Source organism: Oncorhynchus mykiss, chromosome 28 (assembly GCF_057628025.1).
Source record: "Oncorhynchus mykiss isolate SJ-2025 chromosome 28, ASM5762802v1, whole genome shotgun sequence".
NCBI lineage: Eukaryota > Metazoa > Chordata > Actinopteri > Salmoniformes > Salmonidae > Oncorhynchus > Oncorhynchus mykiss.
In genome coordinates, this window is record NC_143049.1 from 32,593,685 (window position 1) to 32,619,163 (window position 25,479).

The 25,479-nt window shown below is 43.9% G+C and overlaps 1 protein-coding gene and 1 long non-coding RNA gene across 7 annotated transcripts; one reads left to right on the forward strand and one right to left on the reverse strand.

The window, feature by feature from the left end:
• Positions 1 to 80: 80 nt before the first annotated feature.
• nilt3 (NILT3 leukocyte receptor) lies at positions 81 to 8,037 on the reverse strand. Of its 2 annotated transcripts, none has more exons than XM_021588580.3 (7): positions 7,814 to 8,037; positions 7,307 to 7,636; positions 5,387 to 5,725; positions 2,915 to 3,013; positions 2,219 to 2,323; positions 1,935 to 1,984; positions 81 to 1,715 (listed from the first exon to the last, which is right to left on the reverse strand). In XM_021588580.3, the coding sequence occupies exons 1-7, from the start codon at positions 7,857 to 7,859 to the stop codon at positions 1,389 to 1,391; spliced, it is 1,296 nt and encodes a 431-aa protein (XP_021444255.3). In that variant the 5' UTR covers positions 7,860 to 8,037; the 3' UTR covers positions 81 to 1,388.
• A 6,673-nt stretch (positions 8,038 to 14,710) lies between these two features.
• On the forward strand, positions 14,711 to 24,557 carry LOC118944877 (uncharacterized). Of its 5 annotated transcripts, none has more exons than XR_016492759.1 (6): positions 14,711 to 14,919; positions 15,148 to 15,237; positions 21,763 to 21,875; positions 22,273 to 22,477; positions 22,959 to 23,055; positions 23,638 to 24,557. It is a non-coding gene; the product is annotated as an uncharacterized LOC118944877 (long non-coding RNA). The 5 variants fall into 5 exon arrangements; XR_005040292.2 differs by having other exon boundaries at positions 22,394 to 22,477; XR_016492762.1 differs by having other exon boundaries at positions 22,394 to 22,477; positions 22,962 to 23,055.
• The last annotated feature ends 922 nt before the right edge of the window (positions 24,558 to 25,479 follow it).

Here is a 25,479-nt window from a genome sequence, read left to right on the forward strand (position 1 = left end):
GTTAAATAAAGACAAAGTTCTGCTTTAAATGAAGTGCATCTTATAAAGCCTTTATAAAGCCTCGTTAACCACTACATGACTGTGTTACAAATCCTGTTTTATAAAGGGTTCATAACCACTACATGAATGTGTTACAAATCCTGTTTTATAAAGGGTTCATAACCACTACATGAATGTGTTACAAATCCTGTTTTATAAAGTTTTCATAAACACTACATGAATGTGTTAGAAATCCTGTTTTATAAAGGGTTCATAACCACTACATGACTGTGTTACAAATCCTGTTTTATAAAGGGTTCATAAACACTACATGAATGTGTTACAAATCCTGTTTTATAAAGGGTTCATAACCACTACATGAATGTGTTACAAATCCTGTTTTATAAAGGGTTCAGAAATTTGTCTTAAATGTGTGACATAACCACTACATGAATGTGTTACAAATCCTGTTTTATAAAGGGTTCATAAATTTGTCTTAAATGTGTGACATAACCACCATAAGCTGTAGACCACACTGTTTACCAAGACATATTGTTAGCTGTCTATTCACCACCACAAACGATGCTGGCACTAAGACTACACTCAACGAGCTGTATAAGGCCAAAATCAAATAAGAAAATGCTCATTCAGAGGCGGCGCTCCTAGTGGCCAGTCACTTTAAAGCAGTCTTAGACGGATTACCAGGACGTGTACTCAGAGCATGCTCTGACCAACTGGCAAGTGTCTTCACTTATTATATTTTCAACCTGTCCCTGACCGAGTCTGTAATACCTACATGTTTCAAGTAGACCACCTTTCCTGTCCCTGTGCCCCAGAACGCCAAGGTAACCTGCCTAAATGACTATCGACCCATAGCACTCACGTCTGTAGCCATGAACTGGTACCCCGTGTACATAGCCAAGTTATCGTTACTCATTGTGTATTTATTCCTTGTGTTATTATTTTTCTATTTTTGTATTATTTCTCTATTTTCAATCTCTGCGTTGTTGGGAAGGGTCCGTAAATAAGAATTTCCCTGTTAGTCTACACCTGTTGTTTATGAAGCATGTGACAAAAGCAACTTGATTTGATTCCATCGAGGTCCTTTACGACTCCAGGGCAAGGAAGCTTACAGGAAAGATCAGCTGTATAGCCACTACACATTTACATATCAGCTCATTCTCTTATAGCTCTATGCTCTATGCTCTAAGCTCTATGCTCACTCTACCTAGCTGTATATACTGTATGTAAACTCTAAGCCTAAGTTCCATCGCTATCGGGAACTCAGGCCCTGATCTTGTAGCTGTTTTCTAAAAATTGTCTTTAAAATATATATTTTTTTTTAATAACATGTCACTTATGATTTGTTGCCCGTGTGTATATGTCCCTTGTGATTGGTTGTCAGTGACTCAGGCATCTCTGGGTTTGCTGACTGTATAATAGATGGGAGGAGCCTCAGAGGTGCTGTGTGGATGATTGACAGTAGAGTAGGCGGGGCTTTGACCAATGTTGACAGTGGCAAAGTAACCAGGAGAAGTGCCCTCTTTAGCGATGGCGACAGTGGCCTCATTGGGGCAGCTGGGGACCTTGTGGAAGTTGACGTTGGCGTAGTTGAGAAAGTCAGAGGTTCTTGTGGGTAAGTTGGCGGTGGCGTAGATGGTGGTGGTCTCACCACCTGAACTGGACTGTAGGGGGCAGTCCTCTATCTCCTCATAGTCACCATCACCATGACAACCCTGGAGAGGAGGAAAAGGAGGAGAGGGACATGAGGACATGATGAGAGAGGGAAGAATATAGATTAGAACATGCTCTCTCTCTCTTTCCCTCTCTCGCTCTCTCTTTCTCTCGCTCTCACACACACACACACACACACACATACACACACACACACACACACACACACACACACAAACACTCAGTCAGTTAAACAGACAGGCCCGCGCACACACACTGACCTCTCTGTTGATCCCAGTGTCTGTGTTCACCCTGGGTGCTGAGGAGTCAGCTGTGGAACACAACACACACACACACAGTGTCATACAATTCACACATGTCACTGTTGGGCTGCAGCAGTCTGTTCAGGAGGTTTTCAGAGACCTGTTCACAATGAGACCTCTATTTCTCAACCAGGGTCGAAGGAGGATTGTATATGCAATTTTTTTATTTGAAATGAAAACTGCGTGCAAAAATATTAATTCCCCCTTATTTGACACAGTGTGTGTGTGTGTGTGTGTGTCACCTGTTTCCTTGTTGAATTTCCATCTATAGACTATGAACAGGCTGACCACAAGCACCAATAGCAGCATGACCAGAGTCCCAGATACTATGATGACCACTGATGTATCTGAACAGACAAACAGTACCATTAGAACACATACTTACAATCAGCACTTCTGTTCAACTTACATAGGGCCTTTTACACTGTGAAGTAAGATCTGCCTCTCTTCCACATCAGATGTTTACTTCCTGTCATTAGCCTTGGAACTGGTGGCCAACATTCATGCTTCATGTCTGGGTGCAGCTATTAGCATACTGTATACACCATAGTATATAGACTAAAAGAAGGCTAGCTGTTCAAACTACACAGGAGCTTCCCATCTAAACCATATTGCACATAATGTTGCACACTTGAGTAATGCATTCATTCACAAATGTGTTGATATTTTAAAAGGTTTTAATTCTTCATTTGGCTAACACAGTAAATGATGTGTACTGGTAATCAAGTCATTCTTGCAGGGGCATGTGTTGTCAGAGAGACACTGTTTTTATACTATACCTTTCAGAGTGGGCAATCTGGTGTAGTATCCCACACTACCTGCGGATGTGGCTTGGGAATCTGATTCGAAAGTCAAATTTGACGCAAGATACATCTCTTTACACTACAAAAATATGTTTACAAATTAGCGTAGTGTAAAAAGGCTCAACGTTTATTTACCAGAACTGTTGTGTGTTGATGTTAAGATGGATGATGGTGATGACACGGATGATGGTGAGACGGAGGTGGCAATAGGTGGTGATGATAAAGTTGGTGAAACTGGGTTTGAGAGGGAGAGAAACGAGAGCGTGTCTCATACATACAGTATGTGTGTGTAACAGATGAAATGACTCAAATACTACCAGGGTCGGGGTCAATCCCATTTAAATTACAGTCAATTCAGAAAGTAAACCAATTTTTAATTCCAAAAATTATTTGTCATTAGCTAGGTTTCCATCCAACTAGCGACAGAGTTTCATGCAAATGTGATCAAATCTGCATTAAGAAAAATATGCGAAATTTTCAACCAGTGGTTTCCACTAAACAAACTTGTTGCGGAGCGTGATGACGTAGTTCACACAAAATGTACTTTTTTTATTTAAGTTTTAATTTACCGAATAAAAACAGAAAGTTCCATGTGTTTCCATCGCATTTTCAACTCCACCGATAGTTTTGACAAAAACTGTTACGTTAAATAGCAAATGAGCCTACGCTGGACTTGGCATGTGTGCTCTAGCCAACAGCTCATAGATACAGTAGGCTGTGAGGGTACTGGGTAGGCTAGTCTACATTATGAGATTATTATGGATAAGCACAAGAATATTTATATTTGTCAAACGGCAGTCAAACATCAATCAATTTGTCACCAGAATAAGACCCTCGATAGTCATTGGAAAGAACCATCAAGCTCATCACCATTTACTTTCACCACCCTGTGAACTTCATCGCAAGGTATTTCATCTGTAGCCTAATAAACTGCAAAGTTTACTTTGATATGATGGTTATTATATAAATATTTGTGCATAAAGGTGTTTCCACAACTATATCTCGCAAAATGTATTTTACCGACATAAGAAGGCCCCACCATCTCAAAAAAACAAATTCTCTCTCAGCATATCTATACAATTGTACCGAAACTAGCTGAATCCATCACAGCTGTTGTGAATTTTTTTAACTTCATAACAACTGTGGATGGAAGTGTGGTAATGAAAGCATTGAAGAGAAGCTACATTTCAGTGTACTTCCTGAAATGTTTGAAATGTAAACGTACCCTGACCACGAGACTATATACACGACTCCAACACCATCATTAAGTTTGCCGATGACACAACAGTGGTAGGCCTGATCACCGTCAACGATGAGATGGCCTATAGGGAGGTCAGAGACCTGGCCATGTGGTACCAGGACAACATCCTCTCCCTCAACGTGATCAAGACTAAGGAGATGATTGTGGACTACAGGAAAAAGAGGACCGAGCACACCCCCATTCTCATCGACAGGGCTGCAGTAGAGCAGGTGGGAGCTTCAAGTTCCTTGGTGTCCACGTCGACAACAAACTAGAATGGTCCAAACACACCAAGACAGTCGTGAAGAGGGCATGACAAAGCCTATTCCAGATCAGGAGACTGAAAAGATTTGGCATGGGTCCTGAGATCCTCAAAAGGTTCTACAGAAGCACCATCGAGAGCATCCTGACTGGTTGCATCACTGCCTGGTATGGGAACTGCTTGGCCTCCGACCGCAAGGCACTACAGAGGGTACAGTAGTGTGTACGGCACAGTACATCACAGGGGCTAAGCTGCCTGCCATCCAGTACCTCTATACCAGGCGGTGTCAGAGGAAGGCCCTAAAAATTGTCAGACTCCAGCCACCCTAGTTATTCACTGTACTCTCTGCTACCGCACAGCAAGTGGCAACGAGCACCAAGTCTAGATCCAAGAGGCTTCTAAACAGCTTCTACTCCCAAGCCATAAGACTCCTAAACATCTAATCAAATGGCTACCCAGACTATTTGCATTGCCTCCCTCCCTTTTACACCGCTGCTACTCTCTGTTGTTATTATCTATGCATAGTCACTTTAATAACGCTACCTACATGTACATATTACCTGAATTACCTCGACTAACCGGTGCATTGACCTTGTACCGGTACCCTCCTGTCTATAGTCTGGCTATTGTTTTTTTAACCGCTGCTCTTTAACTACTTGTTACTTTTATTTCTTATTCTTATCTTTTTTAAACTGCATTGTTGGTTAGGAGCTCATAAGTAAGCATTTCACTGTAAGGTCTACACTTGTTGTATTAGGCACATGTGACTAATACAACTTGATTTGATACTCACTGACAGGCGTAAAGAAGGAAGTGTGGTTTCTGCTCTTCCTGTTGAGATATTTTTGTGTTTTCTCTCTCTCTCTCTCTCTCTCTCTCTCTCTCTCTCTCTCTCTCTCTCTCTCTCTCTCTCTCTCTCTCTCTCTCTTTCTCTCTCTTTCTCTCTCTCTCTCTCTCTCTCTCAGGTGCAAATACCCTAAATACATATGTACATTAAGTAAGTACATTTAATCACACATGAAGTTAAGCTGTGGTCACTGACACAGCTGTGTCCTGATCAATATGTCTCACAATGCAGAACAGGAAAATTAAAGAAATGTCTTACTCTTGATAACAAGCTGAACTGCTGACAGGGTATTGGTTGTGTGGTTGTTCTGTACACCACAGAGATATCTCCCAGCATCCTCTTGGGTTAGTCTGGTGATGGTCACGGTGAATGCTCCGGCTGTCCTGTTGTCGAACAGTGAGAACCTCCCGTTCTGGCTTTTGGTTGTTGTCACTTTTACATCAACTAGACACTTAGATAGTGTATTCGCTTTGCAGAAGTATTTCTCATTGTCTTCATTTTTTTCATTATACATACAATGGATGGAGACTGACCGTTCTTCATAGCCTGTCACTTCTTCAGAGCCTGTCACTTCAGCTGGGTTTTCACAACACCAATCTGTAATTTTAAAAAACATGTAGGAGCACAGAATGAAATGTGTTCCCTTTTGTCGAGGATCGCATAATTCATGCATTGAATCTAGAGGTCGACCGATTATGAATTTTCAATGCCGATACCAATACCGATTATTGGAGGACCAAAAAAGCTGATACCGATTAAATCAGACAATTTTTTATTTATTTATTTGTAATAATGACAATTACAACAATACTGAATGAACACTTATTTTAACTTAATATAATACATCAATAAAATCATTTTAGCCTCAAGTAAATAATAAAACATGTTCAATTTGGTTTAAATAATGCAAAAACAAAGTGTTGGAGAAGAAAGTAAAAGTGCAATATGTGCTATGTAAGAAAGCTAACGTTTCAGTTCCTTGCTCAGAACATGAGAACATATGAAAGCTGGTGGTTCCTTTTAACATGAGTCTTCAATATTCCCAGGTAAGAAGTTTTAGTTTGTAGTTATTATAGGAATGATAGGACTATCTCCCTCTACACCATTTGTATTTCATTAACCTTTGACTATTGGATGTTCTTATAGGCACTTTGGTATTGCCAGTGTAACAGTATAGCTTCCGTCCCTCTCTTCGCTCCTCCCTGGGCACGAACCAGGAACACAACGACAACAGTCACCCTCAAAGCAGTGTTACCCATGCAGAGCAAGGGGAACAACTACTAGAAGGCTCAGAGAGAGTGACGTTTGAAACGCTATTAGCGCGCGCTAACTAGCTAGCCATTTCACTTCGGTTACACCAGCCTCATCTCGGGAGTTGATAGGCCTGAAGTCATAAACAGCGCAATGCGCAATGCACAGCGAAGAGCTGCTGGCAAAACGAAAGTGCTGTTTGAATGAATGTTTACGCGCCTGCTTCTGCCTACCATCGCTTAGTCAGATACTTAGATACTTGTATGCTTGTATGCTCAGTCAGATGATATGCAACGCAGGACACGGTAGATAATATCTAGTAATATCATCAACCATGTGTAGTTAACTAGTGATTATGATTGATTGTTTTTTATAAGATAAGTTTAATGCTAGCTAGCAACTTACCTTGGCTTACTGCATTCGCGTAACAGGCAGTTTCCTTGTGGAGTGCAACGAGAGAGAGGCAGGTCGTTATTGCGTTGGACTAGTTAACTGTAAGGTTGCATGATTGGATCCCCGAGCTGACAATGTAAAAATCTGTCGTTCTGCCCCTGAACGAGGCAGTAACCCAGCGTTCCTAGGCCGTCATTTAAAATAAGAAAGTGTTCTTAACTGACTTGCCTCGTTAAATAAAAGTATAAAAAAAAAATAATAATAATAATTTAAATCGGCAAATCGGCGCACAAAAATACAGATTTCCGATTGTTATGAAAACTTGGAATCGGCCCTAATTAATCGACCATTCCGATTAATCGATCGACCTCTAATTGAGTCAATAAAAAATATGCCTGAAATCTTGAGTAATGTGTAGGGATCTCAAGTTAGGATTCGGGCCAGTAGCAGAGACCTTATTAGGAATGTTTAATGTAAAATGTTGAGTATGAAAGTGGTAATGTTTTGATGATGAGAATCAGAGGTTTACAGTACCTCCATACACTTCAGGGTCCAGTCCAAATCGTTTCACTCCACACCAGTATGTTCCAGCATCATCTGACATCAGGTTGGTGATGGTCACAATGAAGACTCTGACCCCTTTGTCGTCATATAGGGAGTATCTCCATTTAGAGCTTCGTTCTTCATCCTCAGTCTCAATATCATTGTCTCCCAAAAATGTTATACACTCCATTTTGCTGCCTTTGCATATGTACTTCTGGTGGCTCCTCCACTCCTCTCTATAGGGGCATCTGATCTCTGCCTTGCCTCCCTTATATCTTTCCACTGTGATCAACTCTGCTGAACACACACTCCACATAGCAGCTGTAGGACACACCAACAGTCTCATTACAAACAGTACAAACACCCCAGCTTCCATTTCACATACTGTAAGAGGGGTTTCTACTCTGAATGAGTTACACTGTAAAATGTTACAACCAAATGTATCCAACTATAGAGAGGAGTCACTGGACATGTGTTCATTCAGACGGATGTACTCACCTAAGAGGAGGACAACCTTCCGTGTGAGGACCAGCAGGATAACCATGATGACTTGTGGCTCCCAGCTAGTTCAAGTCTCTTTAGACCCTGTACACCCTGTTTACTCCAGTCCCCTCAATACTTCTATGTCCAGTTACCAGCCAGTTACAGGAAGGTCTGCTCCTGCAGTGTGTATGAGAACCACTCTGAGTGTGTGTTAGTGTGTGTAGTGCAGGAAGTTGTTTGACTAATTACTTCCTGAAATAATTTCACTACTCTGTAAAACTTTTTAATATCATCCAGTAATAATCCGTAAATGAGTCATTTATAAATAGGACCCTTTTAGGTATAAAAAAGGTTCTATTTAAAAATTATGTTATAAAATATTGAATCTGTCCATTGACACGCATTGATTAACACATTCATAAATGTCAAAAAAGACAGTCAAAAAATGAATCATAAGGAATGAGTTTTTGAAGTGTCTGTCTTATAACTAGGAGATATAAAAAAGCTTGACACCTGTTTAACCCCTTATTTTTGTTGGCACAAAACTGCCTCCATACTTCCATTCATTTATATGAGTTACCTTCAGACGAATTACGTGAAGACCCTCGTGTTTGTGACAGTCTACACTTTCTACAGTGGGGTCATATTCGTTTGTAGTCCAAATGGTTCGGATGCTACAGACAAAAGACTCCCGACAAATCCCGTGGCACTTTTGGGGGGTCGTAGAGCATAACCAAACTGTTCGGATAACCAAACTGTTTTTGGCATGTCTCCTATCCGACAAACAGCACTGTAGCTCTGTGGCATAGGTGGATGTGGTGGATTGAGATGCAGCACATGCAAAAAACATATCTCTAACTTTAACTCAAGTATTAATAAACACCTTACTGTCATGACGTTGCCCTGTTGGGTGAGGTTCATGACCCCCCCCCCCCCCCCCCCCATAAATACCTTTCCCCCTTTTCTCTCCACTCTACAAAATGGACTCTTGGAAAGCCCTTCGCTAACTAAGAGAAAGTATGGTAACATCAAAAGGTTGGGAAATGAAACAATATTTCCTTTTCTCAACCAGTTTAAAGTGTCCATTGGTACATAAAGAATATGATGTCAGATCAGTTGGTGTCTGGGACATTATATCTGATGACAGGATGACATAAATTGCATCTTGGAAAGTCTACATATTCTAGTTATCAGATTCACATGGAATTGTTGTGCAATTTAAATGTTTAAATATGAAACTATTTGTGAAAAGATTAACTGTAATTTTAGCTTCTAAATGAGAGAATTGTTTTCATAAGTCAACTATGCTCACTCAGTGGCCACAACGAAGTGAGCAGACATCGGTTGAGAACTATGAAACACACCCTTTTCTCCCCCAATACAAAAGCCCGTTGACGGAAGTCAAACTCAGTTCCCGATGACTTTCCCGATACATTTAAAAGGGCTAATTTCAACTACAACCTAACGAAATTAACATTTAATTCCAGGAATGTTAGGACTGCTGTCCTAACGTTAAAAAGGGGGAATTTCAAAGTGGAGGTGACGATCACCACACTGGAATGGTGAATTTCAAAGTGGAGGTGACGATCACCACACTGGAATGGTGAATTTCAAAGTGGAGGTGACGATCACCACACTGGAATGGTGAATTTCAAAGTGGAGGTGACGATCACCACACTGGAATGGTGAATTTCAAAGTGGAGGTGACGATCACCACACTGGAATGGTGAATTTCAAAGTGGAGGTGACGATCTCCACACTGGAATGGTGAATTTCAAAGTGGAGGTGACGATCACCACACTGGAATGGTGAATTTCAAAGTGGAGGTGACGATCACCACACTGGAATGGTGAATTTCAAAGTGGAGGTGACGATCTCCACACTGGAATGGTGAATTTCAAAGTGGAGGTGACGATCACCACACTGGAATGGTGAATTTCAAAGTGGAGGTGACGATCACCACACTGGAATGGTGAATTTCAAAGTGGAGGTGACGATCACCACACTGGAATGGTGAATTTCAAAGTGGAGGTGATGATCACCACACTGGAATGGTGAATTTCAAAGTGGAGGTGACGATCACCACACTGGAATGGTGAATTTCAAAGTGGAGGTGACGATCACCACACTGGAATGGTGAATTTCAAAGTGGAGGTGACGATCACCACACTGGAATGGTGAATTTCAAAGTGGAGGTGATGATCTCCACACTGGAATGGTGAATTTCAAAGTGGAGGTGACGATCTCCACACTGGAATGGTGAATTTCGACTAGACCAGCCAAAATACAGTGCGAGCTGATTATGGCAACTTGGTATGAACTTTGAACGATTATTCATTAAAGAAGAAGTGATACCTCCTAGACGTCAAGTTATCATCTGCAGCTGTAAACTTACGTGGCCTAGGAAAGGACAGACAATCTCCTAATAACGACAGGGTACTTTAATGTATCTGCTCTACAACACTAAGAAATATTATTCAAAGGACAATGGCAATCTCTGCTGGGTAAGCCAGTCTTCCATCTTCGAGCCATCTATCGAAGCGCAGCTCAGCGTAAATATATATATCTTGCATTTTCCTTTTCCGAATGGGCGGTTATTAGAATGCATAAGATTCTGTAGTTACGGTAGCATAGCTTCTCAAGTACCGATAGAGACCCAAACTCTTTGTCCCTCAGTCTTCCCGCTCTTTCATTCAAACCCAACCCCTTCCTTTGTGTAACCAGCCGTCATATCGGGTTAGCCCACTATGGGCGTTTCATGACATTATTAGTAATCAATGTGTGATCTATCCTGTGTGTATATATATATATATATATATATATATATATATATATATATATGTAATTCTGTGTGATTATTTAGGTATTTAGTAAATAAATAATTAACTAAATTTGTGTACTTGTTAGCTAGGGTTAGTGGTGATAACCAAGTACTTACGACAAGCAGAATGAGACCGATTGAGGTGACGATTAATAATTGACTGCTATTGATATAAAAGATCTTCAGATCTTTAAGAGAGTGGATTCAGGAGATAGCCGCTCGATTTAAATGAATGCTTCCGTGGTGCCCCAGGTTATTAATGGTTTAATTGTTGCATGGTTTAATTCAATCACGTAATCAATTAAACGTTAGGTAATCGATTTGATAAAATAGCATGTTATATAATTTAATCAGTCAGAGACATGACATTGCTGTTTATACTAACTGTGAGCCATGTCCAGAGTCGAGGCTTCTGGGATTCTGAATCACGTTCACAGGTCAACAAATTCTGCACAGACATCTCAATGGCAATCGATGGGTTAGTGGACCGATTGGATTCTGGGTGCAGAGATTACCTTGTAGATCATTAATATCTTGTTCTTTATCAGACTGTGTTTCACTGAACCATTTTCTACATGGAACGTTGTAAGACTGATCCATTTTTTGCTATGACCATCCATAGGAGACCCTGGAGAGAGAGGGCAGGGAGGAGATCCACAAAGCCATGTAATCCCTGCTCTCCAGGCTCCTGGGGCAGGGAGGAGATCCACAAAGCCATGTAATCCCTGCTCTCCAGGCTCCTGGGGCAGAGTAGGACCACCATCCAGGCATTCTGGACCTACCTGGCAAAGGACTGCAGACTGCAGGCCCCCCTGACCAGCATACAACCAATTAGGTTCCCACTTCTAAAGCAAAGTTTCTAAATATGTGGAACTAGTACCCCTGAGGGTAATTGGTCTATCCACAGGAGATACTGTGTTATTACCATTTAGCAGGTGTCCAGGCATTGTCCACCTCGGTCCACAGGGCGGTCACTCATCCAGATAGCGGCTGGTCAGCTCTGGGGCCACAGAGGAGATCCTCATCAAACAGGTGTTTGGATCTGGTGAGAAACGCTGGAACCACAACCCGAAACCTGATGACTGTAAACTGATGACTGTAAACCTTGTATTGTAAGTTGATAGGAGTGCACTGTAAATTTGTATTGCACTTTCACTGTAAATATGTAGCATATTGCATTTTCACTGTAAATCTGTATTGCACTTTCACTGTAAATATGTAGCCTCTTCCACTTTCACTGTAAATATGTAGCCTATTGCATTTCACTGTGAATATGTAGCCTATTGCATTTCACTGTAAATATGTAGCCCATTCCACTTTCACTGTAAATATGTAGCCTATTGCACTTTCAAATTAATTTTAGTGTGTATTATTCTGTATTTTTATGTATTATGAACTTTGTCTTTTTAACCACATGACCAAATGAATTTTCCCCTGGTGAGATAATAAAGTTGATCTAATCTAATCTAGATATAATTTATCCGTCAGACAACGGCTAGATATGGTGAACTCGCAGAAACCATACAACACTATCTCACCAAAACAGGAATTTAAATAATAACAACGTGGAGAGCAGGGCTAAAATGTGTTCTTTCTACAGGAAGTGCCAAAAAGTGCGTTAAAGTGGGTGGTGAGTATTACTCCTCTGTCCCATTGGATGACCGGACTGCAGGACACAAGTCAAAGTCCAAGAGACTGAGAGACTGAGAAACGGAGACCAAGAGACTGAAAAACATCTTCTATCTCAAGGCCATCAGACTATTAAACAGCCATCACTGACATCGAGTGGCTGCTGCCAACATACAGACTCAATCTCTAGCCACTTTAATAATTAATAATTGGATGTAATAAATCTATCATTAGTCACTTAAACAATACCACTTTATATAATGTTTACATAGCCTACATTACTCATCTCAGATGTATATACTCTACTCTATACCATCTACTGCATCTTGCCTATGCCTTCTATATATTTATATGTACACATTTTTAATCATTCCTTTTCGCTTGTGTATAAGGTAGTTGTTGTGAAATTGTGAAATTACTTGTTAGATATTACTGCATGGTTGGAACTAGAAGCACAACCATTTCGCTACACTCGCATTAACATCTGCTAACCATGTGTATGTGACCAATAAAATCTGATTTGACTACAGAACAGGACACAAGTCAAAGACTGCAGAACACAAGTCAGACTGCAAAGGCTAAAGACTACCACTAGGGTGAGTCCAGCACCAGGGTTACAGACGTACAAGTAAGAGACTGTTATATCAGTTCACTATGACCACCAATCACTGTGTGATTTTCTCAGGCAAATTAGGAATTATTTTAACTTCATTAGCATACTGGTTATTGTTCAGAATTTTGGATGACTGACGTGCCCAGAATAAACTGCCTGTTACTCAGGCCCAGAAGCTAGGATATGCATATACTTGGTAGCATTGGATAGAAAACACTCTGAAGTTCCTAAAACTGTTAAAATAATGTCTGAGTATAACAGAACTGATAAAGCACGCAAAAACCAGAGGGGAAAAAAAAATGTTTAGGTCACAGGCCATTTCAATGTTAGCCTATGGGAAATACAAATAGATAGGACCCATATTGCAATTCCTATGGCTTTCACTAGATGTCAACAGTCTTTAGAAAGGATTTCAGGCTTGTGTTTTGAAAAATTATTGAGTAGTTGTAGTTTTTCCAAGGTGTCTCTCATTAGAAATGTAGTCTTGTTGGAGCGTGAATGAGGTGCGCGCTCTTCGTTATTTATCTTCCTTGTTAAAAATAATATTCTCCGTCTTAAATATGATTGTTTATTTAGATATTAGAGTACTTGAGTTGAATTAGAAACATTTTTTGACTTGTTTGGACGAACTTTACCGGTAACTTTTTGGATTAGTTTGTATGCATGTTGAACGAGTGGATTACTGAGATCATTGGCGTCAACTAAACTGATTTTTTTTGGATATAAAGAAGGACTTTATCGAACAAAATGACCATTCATTGTGTAGCTGGGACCCTTGGAATTGCAAACAGAGGAATATCTTCAAAGGTAAGTGATTTATGTAATCAATATTTATGATTTTGTGATGCCTGTCCTGGTTGAAAAAGTATTTTGACGTGGGGCGCTGTCCTCAGATAATCGCATGGTATGCTTTCGCCGTAAAGCCTTTTTGAAAACTGACAACGCCCCACAAGAAGTTAAGCTTTTAAATGATGTATGACACTTGTATTTTCATGACTGTTTAATATTATGAATTTAGGATTTCGGATTTCGCGCTCTGCAATTTCACCGGATGTTGTCGTAGGTGTCCCGCTAGTGGTTCATGCGCCCAAACAGGTTTTAAGAGGGAGTGTGTTCATGTATCTAGTTGACATTGCACATTCATCAACATTTGAAGAGTTTCATTCCAAAATGCTAGATATCCATTTTCAGAAATGTTGGTAAATTAGCTTGTATTGTTCTAAGAACTGATGAAAGATGAAAGACAATCATAAGACTGCTAAATAGATAACAAAATGGCTACACGGACTATCTGAGTTGACCCTTATATTTTATTTTAAAGTGGAATTATGCTTTTAGAAATGTTTAATAAATTAATTAAAAATGAAAATCTGAAATGTATTGAGTCAATAAGTATTCAACCCTTTGTTATGGCAAGACTAAATAAGTTCAGGAGTAAAAATGTGCTTAATATGTCACATAATAAGTTGCATGGACTCACTCTGTGTGCAATAATAGTGTTGAACGTGATTTTTGAATGACTACCTCATCTCTGTACCCCATAATGATCTGTAATGTCCCTCAGTCGAGCAGTGAATTTCAAACAGATTCAACCACAAAGACCAGGGTTTTCCTATGCCTCGCAAATAAAGGAAACTATAGGTAGATGGGTAAAAAAAAATCAGACATTGAATACCCCTTTGAGCACAGTAAAGTTATTCATTATACTTTGGATGGCGTATCAATACACCCGGTCACTACAAAGATACTGGCGTCCTTCCTAACTCCGTTCCGAAGGGAAAGGAAATTGCACAGACCCTCCCCTGACCACAATATCAAGTGTTACGTTCCCCAGTTTCTGTGTTGCTGTGGGTTTGCATGTGTGTGTATTTCAGGAAATGGCTTCCTGGATTCCGGAAGCAGCTGATTGGTCAGCCCCATCGCTGATTGGAGTTCTGACCCCTTCCTCTCATCAGGGGAAACAGCTGTCTCTTCATTACCAACTCCTCCAGCTTGATAAAAGCCAGTGTTCCTTTGTCAGAGAAAATAGCTTATTTTAATGTCCTGTGTTGGTTGTTGGTAAGTGAAAGTTTTGTTGATATTATTTTGTAGCCACTCCTTCAGAGGTATGTTTATGCCAATAGGACTTAGTATTTTTGGTTATTGAAATTGTTCACTTACATTATTGGTAAATTATTCTGTTTCCTTTGTTCCCAGGGGGGAAGGGGAATGCACTTTGGGAGTGTTTAGGCAAGAGGCCTGCGGGCATACCTAACCCGTAGTATTTAATCTGTCTATGCACACTAGGTAAGACCTGGGCGGACCACCACCTATATTTTTGGTATGCTGTATGTGACCAGAATCCTTACTGGAGTTCTGTACACTTAACTTGTTCAGGTCAGTATTTTAATTAAATTTAAAACTACCCATTTACTTCCACTGCTATTACTTCTACCTCAATGTATCATATTGAGGTATAACGGTTCTACCTCACCATAATATTGAGGTATTACGGTTATACTTCAGTATGATATTGAGGTATAACTGCTCTACTTCGGTATGATATATAACGGCTCTACCGCAGTATGATATTGAGATATAATGGCTCTACATCAGTATGATAAAGGTATAACTGCTCTACATCAGTATGATACTGAAGTATAATGGCTCTACATCAGTATGATATTGAGGTATAATGGCTCTACGTCAGTATGATATTGAGGTATAACTGCTCTACATCAGTATGATACTGAAGTATAATGGCTCTACATCAGTATGATATTGAGGTATAATGGCTCTACGTCAGTATGATATTGAGGTATAATGGCTCTACATCAGTATGATATTCTGGTATAACGGCTCTACCTCAGTATGATATTGAGGTATATCAGCTCTACCTCAGAAGGATATTTATCACGTTTATCACATTTATACTATCACATTTAGGTAAGACCCAGATGCAGACAGTGTAGAAGTAACAAGAGTTTACTTACTTACTGACTTTATTGTCCCCATGGGGAAATTTTGTTGCATTGTCATGTACACATTTAAAGTGCCGTCTAAATGCAAAACAAAATTGACAATACAACTTTCTTAACAGTTACGCACCAATAAAAATAATAATAGTAAGAAATAATAAATAAAACATTAAATAAAAAAGAAGAAAAGACCAGCCTTCTGGCCTTACGGAGTCAATGGGAACATTCGCCCAAGCTATTTAGGAGGGATATCACACCTGGCACAAATGATTGTCTCGTTCTGTTTTTCCTGCTGAGCGGTGCCCTATACCTGCACACAGAGGGGAGTGACAGGGGGTGACTTGGGTCTAAAAATTATTTTGTGAGCCTTACAGAGGGCCCTGACCTTAAAGATCTCATCCAGGTCCGTCTGTTTGACTCCAAGTACCTTGCTTGCTGTGGTAATAATCCATAGTATTTAATCTCTGTCTATTACAACCACAGGGATAGGAAAATGACAGGTCAAGGCAGGCAGGGGTCAATAATCCAGGACGGTGGGATAAGGTATAAAACGGCAGGCAGTCTCAGGTTCAGGGCAGGCAGAATGGTCAAAACCGGGACGGACTAGAAAACCAGGCAGGAACAGGGAAACAAACACTGGTAGGTTTTACAAACAAAACGAACTGGCAACAGACAAACAGAGAACACAGGTATCTCCTGGAAAAAGGAGACAAAGGGCTGTGAGACATGAGTTTAACTCTGGACACCAAAGGTGGGATATATACGAAGGGTACTGGGCAACAGAGGACAAACAGCAGAGGGGCTAATCATTTTGGAGATGGGAAACGGGACGATAAACTGGGGGGAGAGTTTGCGGGATTCCACCCGGAAAGGCAGATCCCGGGTGGATAACAATACCTTCTGCCCGAGACAATACCGGGGAGCCGGGGTCCGGTGGCGATCCGCTTGTCGTCGATACCTGGAGGGGGTCTTGAGGAGGGCCAACCGGGCTCTCCTCCAGGTATAACGACACCGTCGGACAAACATCTGGGTAGAAGCTATGCTGACCACCTCTTCCTGCTCGGGGAAGAGCAGAGGTTGATACCCCAGGGTACTCCCGCAATACAGGCAACTCTTAGTGTGAAGTCTGTATAGCTGGTCAGCAGGAGACAGTCTAGCTTTGCCTAGTTGCATGAGCTCGGGAAGAGGTGCATCGTCAGTCTTTGGAGGCTCTCGTGGGAACTCGGGTTCTTTCAGCAACGGAGTCATCGGGAACTTCCGGGATACCCCGGAGGTGAAGCGGAATCGACTCTCCTTCCTTTGTCCCCGTAGTTGTCCATCAATCCGTATGGTCAAGGCGATGAGCGTGTCGAGATCCTTCGGTAGTTCCTGGGCTGCAAGCTCATCCTTAACTTACTCCGTCCTCCGAAACTCTGTGTAAGAATGTATCGAACAGCGCTTCCTGGTTTCAAGCAGCTGCAAACGTACGGAAATCCACTGCGTATTCTGCCACACTATGGGAGTCTTGGCATAACTGGAGCAGCTTATGAACAGCCTCTCGCCCGGCCAATGGAGAATCAAACACCTTCCGAACTTCTTCCACAAACACCGAACTTCCTCCCACACCGTCATGGCCCAGGCGAGTGCCCTCCTGGACATCAGCGTAATGATGTACCCGGTCCGAGGGGAACGGGAGAGAAAAGCCTGTCAAGTTCCAGAATCTCCATCGTAGCACTCTGGAGGAGGTAAGCGGGGTTCTCGGGACACTGGGGTGACTGGGGAGGTGGTGCTGCTAATACTGAGTTACTGAGGGGCTGGGACATTTCCGTCGTGGTAGGCTGCCTAACAGACAAGCCGGGGAAATGCTCCAGCAAAGTGTTCAACGCATGGTCATGGCGTGTGGCCAAGGTTTGGAACCCTTCCATAAGCCTGCGAAGCAACTCCTCGTGCCTTCCGATGGTGGCTCCTTGGGAGGAGATGCCGTTGCGGAGCTGGTCTGAGTCTGCTGGGTCAGTCATGGCCCGTTCATACTATCACATTTAGGTAAGACCCAGATGCAGACAGTGTAGCAAGTAGCAAGAGTTTATTACAACCACATGGGCAGGCAAACAACAGGTCAAGGCAGGCAGGGGTCAATACTCCAGAATGGTAGGGTAAGGTACAAAATGGAAGTCAGTCTCAGGGACAGGACACGCAGAACGGTCAAAACCGGGAAGGATTAGAAAACAGGAGCAGGTAAACAAAACACTGGTAGATTTTACAAACAAAACGAACTGGCAACAGACAAACAGAACACAGGTATAAATACACAGGGGAAAATGGGGAAGATGGGTAACACCTGGAGGGGGGTAGAGACAATCACAAAGACAGGTGGAACGGATTAGGATATGACAATATTGATATATAACGGCTCTACCTCAGTATGATATTGAGGTATAACGGCTCTACCTCAGTATGATATTGAGGTATAATGGCTCTACCTCAGTATGAAATAGAGGTATTTTCGGCTCTACCTCAGTATGATATTGAGGTTTAACTGCTCTTCCTCTGTTTGATATTGAGGTATAAGGGCTCTACCTCAGTATGATATTGAGGTATAATGGCTCTACATCAGTATGATATTGAGGTATAATGGCTCTACCTCAGTATGATATTGAGGTATAATGGCTCTACCTCAGTATGATATTGAGGTATAATGGCTCTACCTCAGTATGATATTGAGGTATAACGGCTCTACCTCAGTATGATATTGAGGTATAACTGTAATGATGTTCGTCTGTACGAGAGGCGGACCAAAGCGCAGCGTGGTTGTTTTGATTCATGTTTTAATAAATAACTTCACATGAACAAACTAACAAAAACAAGAAATGTGAAAACGCAAAACAGTCCTATCCTGTGACAACAAACACAGTGACAGGAACAATCACCCACAAACACACAGTGACACCCAGGCTACCTAAGTATGATTCTCAATCAGAGACAACTAATGACACCTGCCTCTGATTGAGAACCATACTAGGCCGAAACATAGAAATACCCAAATCATAGAAAAACAAACATAGACTGCCCACCCAACTCACGCCCTGACCATACTAACTACATACAAAACAAAGGAAATAGAGGTCAGAACGTGACAGTACCCCCCCCCCCCAAAGGTGCGGACTCCGGCCGCAAAACCTTGACCTATAGGGGAGGGTCTGGGTGGGCGTCTGTCCGCGGTGGCGGCTCTGGCGCGGGACGCGGACCCCACTTCACCATTGTCTTAGTCCGCCTTATTGTCCGCCTCCGTGGCTTTCTCACCATGGCCACCCTTCTCAATGACCCCACTGGACAGAGGGGCTGCTTGGGACAGAGGGGCAGCTCGGGACAGAGGTGAAGCAGCTGCTCGGGACAGAGGGACAACTGCTCGGGACAGAGGAGCAGCTGCTCGGGACAGAGGGGCGGCAGCAGCTTGGGACAGAGGGGCGATAGCTGCTCGGGACAGAGGGGCGGCAGCTGCTCGGGACAGAGGGGCGGCAGCTGCTCGGGACAGAGGGGCGGCAGCTGCTCGGGACAGAGGGGCGGCAGCTGCTCGGGACAGAGGGGCGGCAGCTGCTCGGGACAGAGGGGCGGCAGCTGCTCGGGCGGCCCCTGGCTGACTGGCGGCACTGGCGGCCCCTGGCTTACTGGCGGCTCCTGGCTGACTGGCGGCACTGGCAGCCCCTGGCTTACTGGCGGCCCCTGGCTGACTGGCGGCACTGGCGGCCCCTGGCTGACTGGCGGCACTGGCGGCCCCTGGCTGACGGGCGGCACTGGCGGCCCCTGGCTGACGGGCGGCACTGGCGGCCCCTGGCTGACGGGCGGCACTGGCAGCCCCTGGCAGACGGGCGGCACTGGCGGCTCCTGGCAGACGGGCGGCGCTGGCGGCGCTGGGCAGACGGGCGGCACTGGCGGCGCTGGGCAGACGGCCGGCACTGGCGGCGCTGGGCAGACGGGCGGCACTGGCGGCGCTGGGCAGACGGGCGGCACTGGCGGCGCTGGGCAGACGGGCGGCACTGGCGGCGCTGGGCAGACGGGCGGCACTGGCGGCGCTGGGCAGACGGGCGGCACTGGCGGCGCTGGGCAGACGGGCGGCACTTGCGGCGCTGGAGAGGAGGAAGGCTCTGGAAGCGCCGGACTGAGTAGCTCTCGTAGCGCCGAACAGGCGGGAGACTCCGGCAGCGCTGGACAGGAGGAAGGCTCTGGTAGCGCCGGAGAGGCGGGAGACTCCGGCAGCGCTGGAGAGGAGGGAGCCCCTGTAAGGATGGGCCGGAGAGACAGCCTGGTACGGGGGGTTGCCACCGGAGGGCTGGTGCGTGGAGGTGGTGACGGATAGACCGGGCCGTGCAGGCGCACTGGAGGTCTTGAGCACCGAGCCTGCCCAACCTTACCCGGTTGAATGGTCCCGGTAGCCCTGCCAGTGCGGCGAGGTGGAATAGCCCGCACTGGGCTATGCAGGCGAACCGGGGACACCGTGCGCAAGGCTGGTGCCATGTAAGCCGGCCCAAGGAGACGCACTGGAGACCAGATGCGTAGAGCCGGCTTCATGGCACTTGGCTCGATGCCCACTCTAGCCCGGCTGATACGCGGAGCTGGAATGTACCGCACTGGGCTGTGCACCCGCACTGGGGACACCGTGCGCTCCACAGCATAACACGGTGCCTGCCCGGTCTCTCTAGCCCCCCGGTAACCACAGGAAGTTGGCTCAGGTCTCCTACCTGGCGTAGCCATACTCCCTGTTAGCCCCCCCCCAATACATTTTTGGGGCTGACTCTCAGGCTTCCATCCACGACGCCGCGCTGCCTCCTCATACCGGCGCCTCTCCGCTTTCGCCGCCTCCCATTCTTCCTTGGGGCGGCGATATTCTCCTGGCTGAGCCCAGGGTCCTTTACCATCCAAATCTTCCTCCCATGTCCATTTCTCCAAATAGTGCAGCCTCTCCCACTGCTGCTGCTGCTGCTCCTGTTGCTGCTGCCTCTGTTGCTTCTCCTGCTGCTCCTCTTGCCGTTGCCCGTTACCACGCCGCTTGGTCCTGTTGGGGTGGGTGATTCTGTAATGACGTTCGTCTGTACGAGAGGCGGACCAAAGCGCAGCGTGGTTGTTTTGATTCATGTTTTAATAAATAACTTCACATGAACAAACTAACAAAAACAAGAAATGTGAAAACGCAAAACAGTCCTATCCTGTGACAACAAACACAGTGACAGGAACAATCACCCACAAACACACAGTGACACCCAAGCTACCTAAGTATGATTCTCAATCAGAGACAACTAATGACACCTGCCTCTGATTGAGAACCATACTAGGCCGAAACATAGAAATACCCAAATCATAGAAAAACAAACATAGACTGCCCACCCAACTCACGCCCTGACCATACTAACTACATACAAAACAAAGGAAATAGAGGTCAGAACGTGACAATAACGGCTCTACCTCAGTATGATATTGAGGTATAATGGCTCTACCTCAGTATGATATTGAGGTATTTTCGGCTCTACCTCAGTATGATATTGAGGTTTAACTGCTGTTCCTCTGTTTGATATTGAGGTATGAGGGCTCTTCTTCAGTATGATATTGATGTAAAGCAGTTCTACTTTTCGCTGCCATATCTCTTGGCTCAGAGCCAGCTCACAGAGACCAGCTCCAGTAATTCCACCTTAGACTTCTCCTTCTCCTCCTTGTACTCCACCTCTCTCTCTCCAGCGTCGACATGACCTGATATCCAGGTCTCTGCATATCAGATGATTACTGGTTTATTTTTGTTGTCTTTTAAATCTTAGCCTCTTCTATTTTCTTCTACACTGTTCCCTATTTTGTTTCAATCTGTTATTGTTAATCAGCCTCTTTCAGAATTATTTGTGTAGTATACAAACAGTGTGTGTGTTTGTGTGTGTGTGTGTGTGCGCGCACGTGCTTGTGTGCATGCACGCCTGTGTTCCAGTGTGCAGGTGGTAAGGTGGTGGGGGTCAGGGAGGTGTGTGGGGTTTGCCTCCTCAGTGGAGGAGCCCTGAGCCTCTGTTTCCAGTGTCTACACACCTGCTGTCACTTCCCAAAGTAAGACCACCTCTAAATCCATCTTACCCACCTCTAAATTCATCTTATCCATCTTCTAAATCCATCTTACCCACCTCTAAATCCATTTTATCCCACCTCTAAATATTGTTTTAATCACGAAGTCATATCTTCTGTTTTTGATCAATTAAATGCATTTTAATGTCATAGATTTAGCCGGTGGTAAGACAATGGCTGCAATGAGGTTTAAATAAATCAGCAATCAGGATTAGACCGACCTGTTGTATATTTTCTAACAGTAACCATGTACTTTACTGTACATCAACTGAGAGTTTGTGATCACAGTGATAATTGGTGTGAAGCTTGTGGCTACCAATGTCCAGTAATGGAACAGTCAACAGTATATCAGGAGGCATTCCTCTGTCTTTGTCTTTGACAGTGGGAGGTCCATCTGCTCTTCCTGCACCAGGCGCTGGGGCAGCTCAACAAATAGAGAGGTTGAATCCAGGGGCTTCGTGTGTGTGTGCCTAATTTTCTCTCTCCACCTCCTGCACTCCCAGGTTGGTCAGACTTCAAAAACTCAGGAACAGTGCTCCTCTGAGACCATCCTACACAAGTATGAACTAGACTTCATCGTGGGAGAGGTGAGTTAACCTAACTTTTTGTAGCCTACTTTGAAATCAATGGGACATTTGTGCAAACACTTAGGATACACTTTTCCTCAGTTAGGATTCGACCCTTCAAAGCGGTGTGTATATCTCATTAAATCTCTAAGTCAAGCTAATTATAATAATTTGGTGGGTGCTTATATTTGTTCTATTTCACACAATGTACAATACAAGTGTGAACTGGAAATGTGTTTTTTTGCATATCCCAACCCTCCCTGAGACACCCTCGGAGAGTGGGGAGAGTGGGGTCTGCCATTTTCAACGGCGATCCTGGAGCTGATTTTTTCCCCTTGTCAGCTCGGGGATTCGAACTAGCAACCTTTCGGTTATTGGCCCAACGCTCTAACCGCCCATATTTCAAACCGGTTCCATCACTATTTATCTGTAATAGGCAATACATATGTTTGTGGTAGATATTGTTTAATGATAAGATGTTCTGTGTTTGTTCCTCTTTCAGCAGGGCTCCAAAGATGGGGTCCTCCAGAGGGCTTTCCACAACACTTCCAGGCCTCTCTCAGATACTCGGGGCAACTTTCAATGAAACACGCACACACGTAAAAGCGCACACACCCAAGCATTCTTGTGCACTCATACACCAAGCTCTGGATATGTGCTATGATCTCGCACGCACACACACACACACTTTCCCTCTCTCTCTCTCTGTCTCTCTCTCTCTCGTGGTCTCTCTCTCGCTCTCTCTCTCTCTCGTGGTCTCTCTCTCTCTCTCTCTCGTGGTCTCTCTCTCTCTCTCGTGGTCTCGCTCTCTCTCTCGTTGTCGTTGTCGCTTTCTCTCGTTGTCGCTCTCTCTCGTTGTCTCTCTCTCTCGTTGTCGCTCTCTCTCTCTCTCGTTGTCGCTCTCTCGTTGTCGCTCTCTCTCTCTCTCGTTGTCGCTCTCTCTCTCTCTCTCTCTCGTTGTCGCTCTCTCTCTCTCTCTCTCTCTCTCTCTCGCTCTCTCGTTGTCGCTCTCTCGTTGTCGCTCTCTCTCTCTCATCCTTAAAAGGAAGGATCCACAACAGTCCCATACAACAGATGGTTTAATTTTTATAGCTACGGACACTGAGAATGTCTCTGTTTTTAACTCAAATTCCTTGAAGGCTGACACTTAGCTCTGGAATGTTGTTTTTGTACATTTTCAGGAGTTTAGCAGAACTCCAAGATGGATAGACTTTTGCCAAGCAGGAGAAAGATGTTTTCCCCCTCCGCCAGTATTTGGTTGCTACGGTGACCTGCTCCTCAAGGCCCCAAAATAAGGGGTGAGGAATGCGGTGCTGTGGACGTTAACGATAGACGGGGTGAGGAATACGGTGCTGTGGAAGTTAACGATCGACGGCTCATGAAAGAAACCCTCTATATTTGGAGACTCTGAGCGGGACCACGCTTCACAGTTGGCAGCGATATTGTTTTTCTTGACAGTGTTTCAGCTTTGATGGATGATAATGATGATGTATGTGTGACAACATTGATTTGTAATTATGAACGTTGTATGTGTGGGGTTGTGCTCTTTTGTGCCAGTGCGCAAGTATAGCTGAAGAACACATTTAAGACACCTCTAGGTGGCACTCATATGTCAATCAATCTATGAAAGGCCCAACATCATGTAAAAACTGTCATGAAACATTTGTTACAATTCTCAACGAACAGGACCATTGGGACTCAATATCTTTATAGGAGGCCCATCAATAGACTGACTCTGAAGGAGAGAGAGAAAGGGGGAAACTTGCCAAGGCACAAGGTAGGGTGATGTTGCCATTCCTTTCATTTCCAAAACAAACATGAGATGAGATGAACATTGTGAACCAGATGGGTTTAATGTATCTGGTATTCGAACAAGATCAGGCCAGGATGTACTCTGGCTCTGTTCAGCTCTACACACCTCTGTCATGTTTTCACTATCAGGACTCTCATAACAAAGCCTCCATTAACACTTTATAAAGCCTATATAGATTTGTGATGAAATCATTCATAAGTACATGTCATGGGTGGTAAAAAGAGTCAGGCCACATTTGTCATAGAACTACATATTGTTATATCTCTGCAGATTAAAGGCTACTGATTATGTCGGCCTTGCTTTCATCAATCTACACACAATTCCCTATAATGACAAAGTGAAATTAGAAATATTTGCAAATGTATTAAATATAAAAACAGACAGACCTTATTTACACAAGTATTCAGACCCTTTGCTATGAGACTTGAAATTGAGCTCAGGTGCATCCTGTTTCCATTGATCATCCTTGAGATGTTTATACAACTTGATTGGAGTCCAACCGTGGTAAATCCAATTGATTGGACATGATTTGACACACCTGTCTATATAAGGTCCCACAGTTGACAGTGCATGTCAGAAAAAACAAAACCATGAGGTTGAAGGAATTGTCCGTAGAGCTCCAAGACAGGATTGTCACAGATCTGGGGAAGGGTACCAAAAAATGTCTGCAGCATTGAAGGTCCCCAAAAACCCAGTGGCCTCTAATTCTTAAATAGAAGAAGTTTGGAACCACCAAGACTCTTCCTAGAGATGGCCACCCAGCCAATCTGAGCAATGGGGTCAGGGAGGTGACCAGGAACCCGATGGTCATTCTGACAGAGCTCCAGAGTTAATCTGTGGAGATGGGAGAACTTTCCAGAAGGACAACCATCTCTGCAGCACTCCACCAAACAGGACTTTATGGTAGAGTTGCCAGATGGAAGCCACTCCTCAGTAAAAGGCACATGACAGCCCGCTTGGAGAACCTAAAGATTCTCTGGTCTGATGACTCTTTAGCCTAAATGCCAAGCATCACGTCTGGAGATAACCAGGCACCACTCATCACCTGCCCAATACCATCCCTACGTTGAAGCATGGTGGTGGCAGCATCATGCTGTGGGGATGTTTTTCAGCGGCAGGGACTGGGAGACTAGTCAGGATAGAGGGAAAGATGAACGGAGCAAAGTACAGAGAGATTCTTGATGAAAACCTGCTCCAGAGCGCTCATGAC

Excerpts from the sequence above, each read along its gene's own strand:
- nilt3 (XM_021588580.3), bottom strand. The coding sequence starts at position 7,859 with ATGGTTATCCTGCTGGTCCTCACACGGAAGGTTGTCCTCCTCTTAG. Across the intron at positions 7,637-7,813 it reads GAAGGTTGTCCTCCTCTTAG|CTGCTATGTGGAGTGTGTGT; the intron begins GTGAGTACATCC and ends TGTGTCCTACAG. Across the intron at positions 1,985-2,218 it reads GAAATTCAACAAGGAAACAG|CTGACTCCTCAGCACCCAGG; the intron begins GTGACACACACA and ends TGTGTTCCACAG.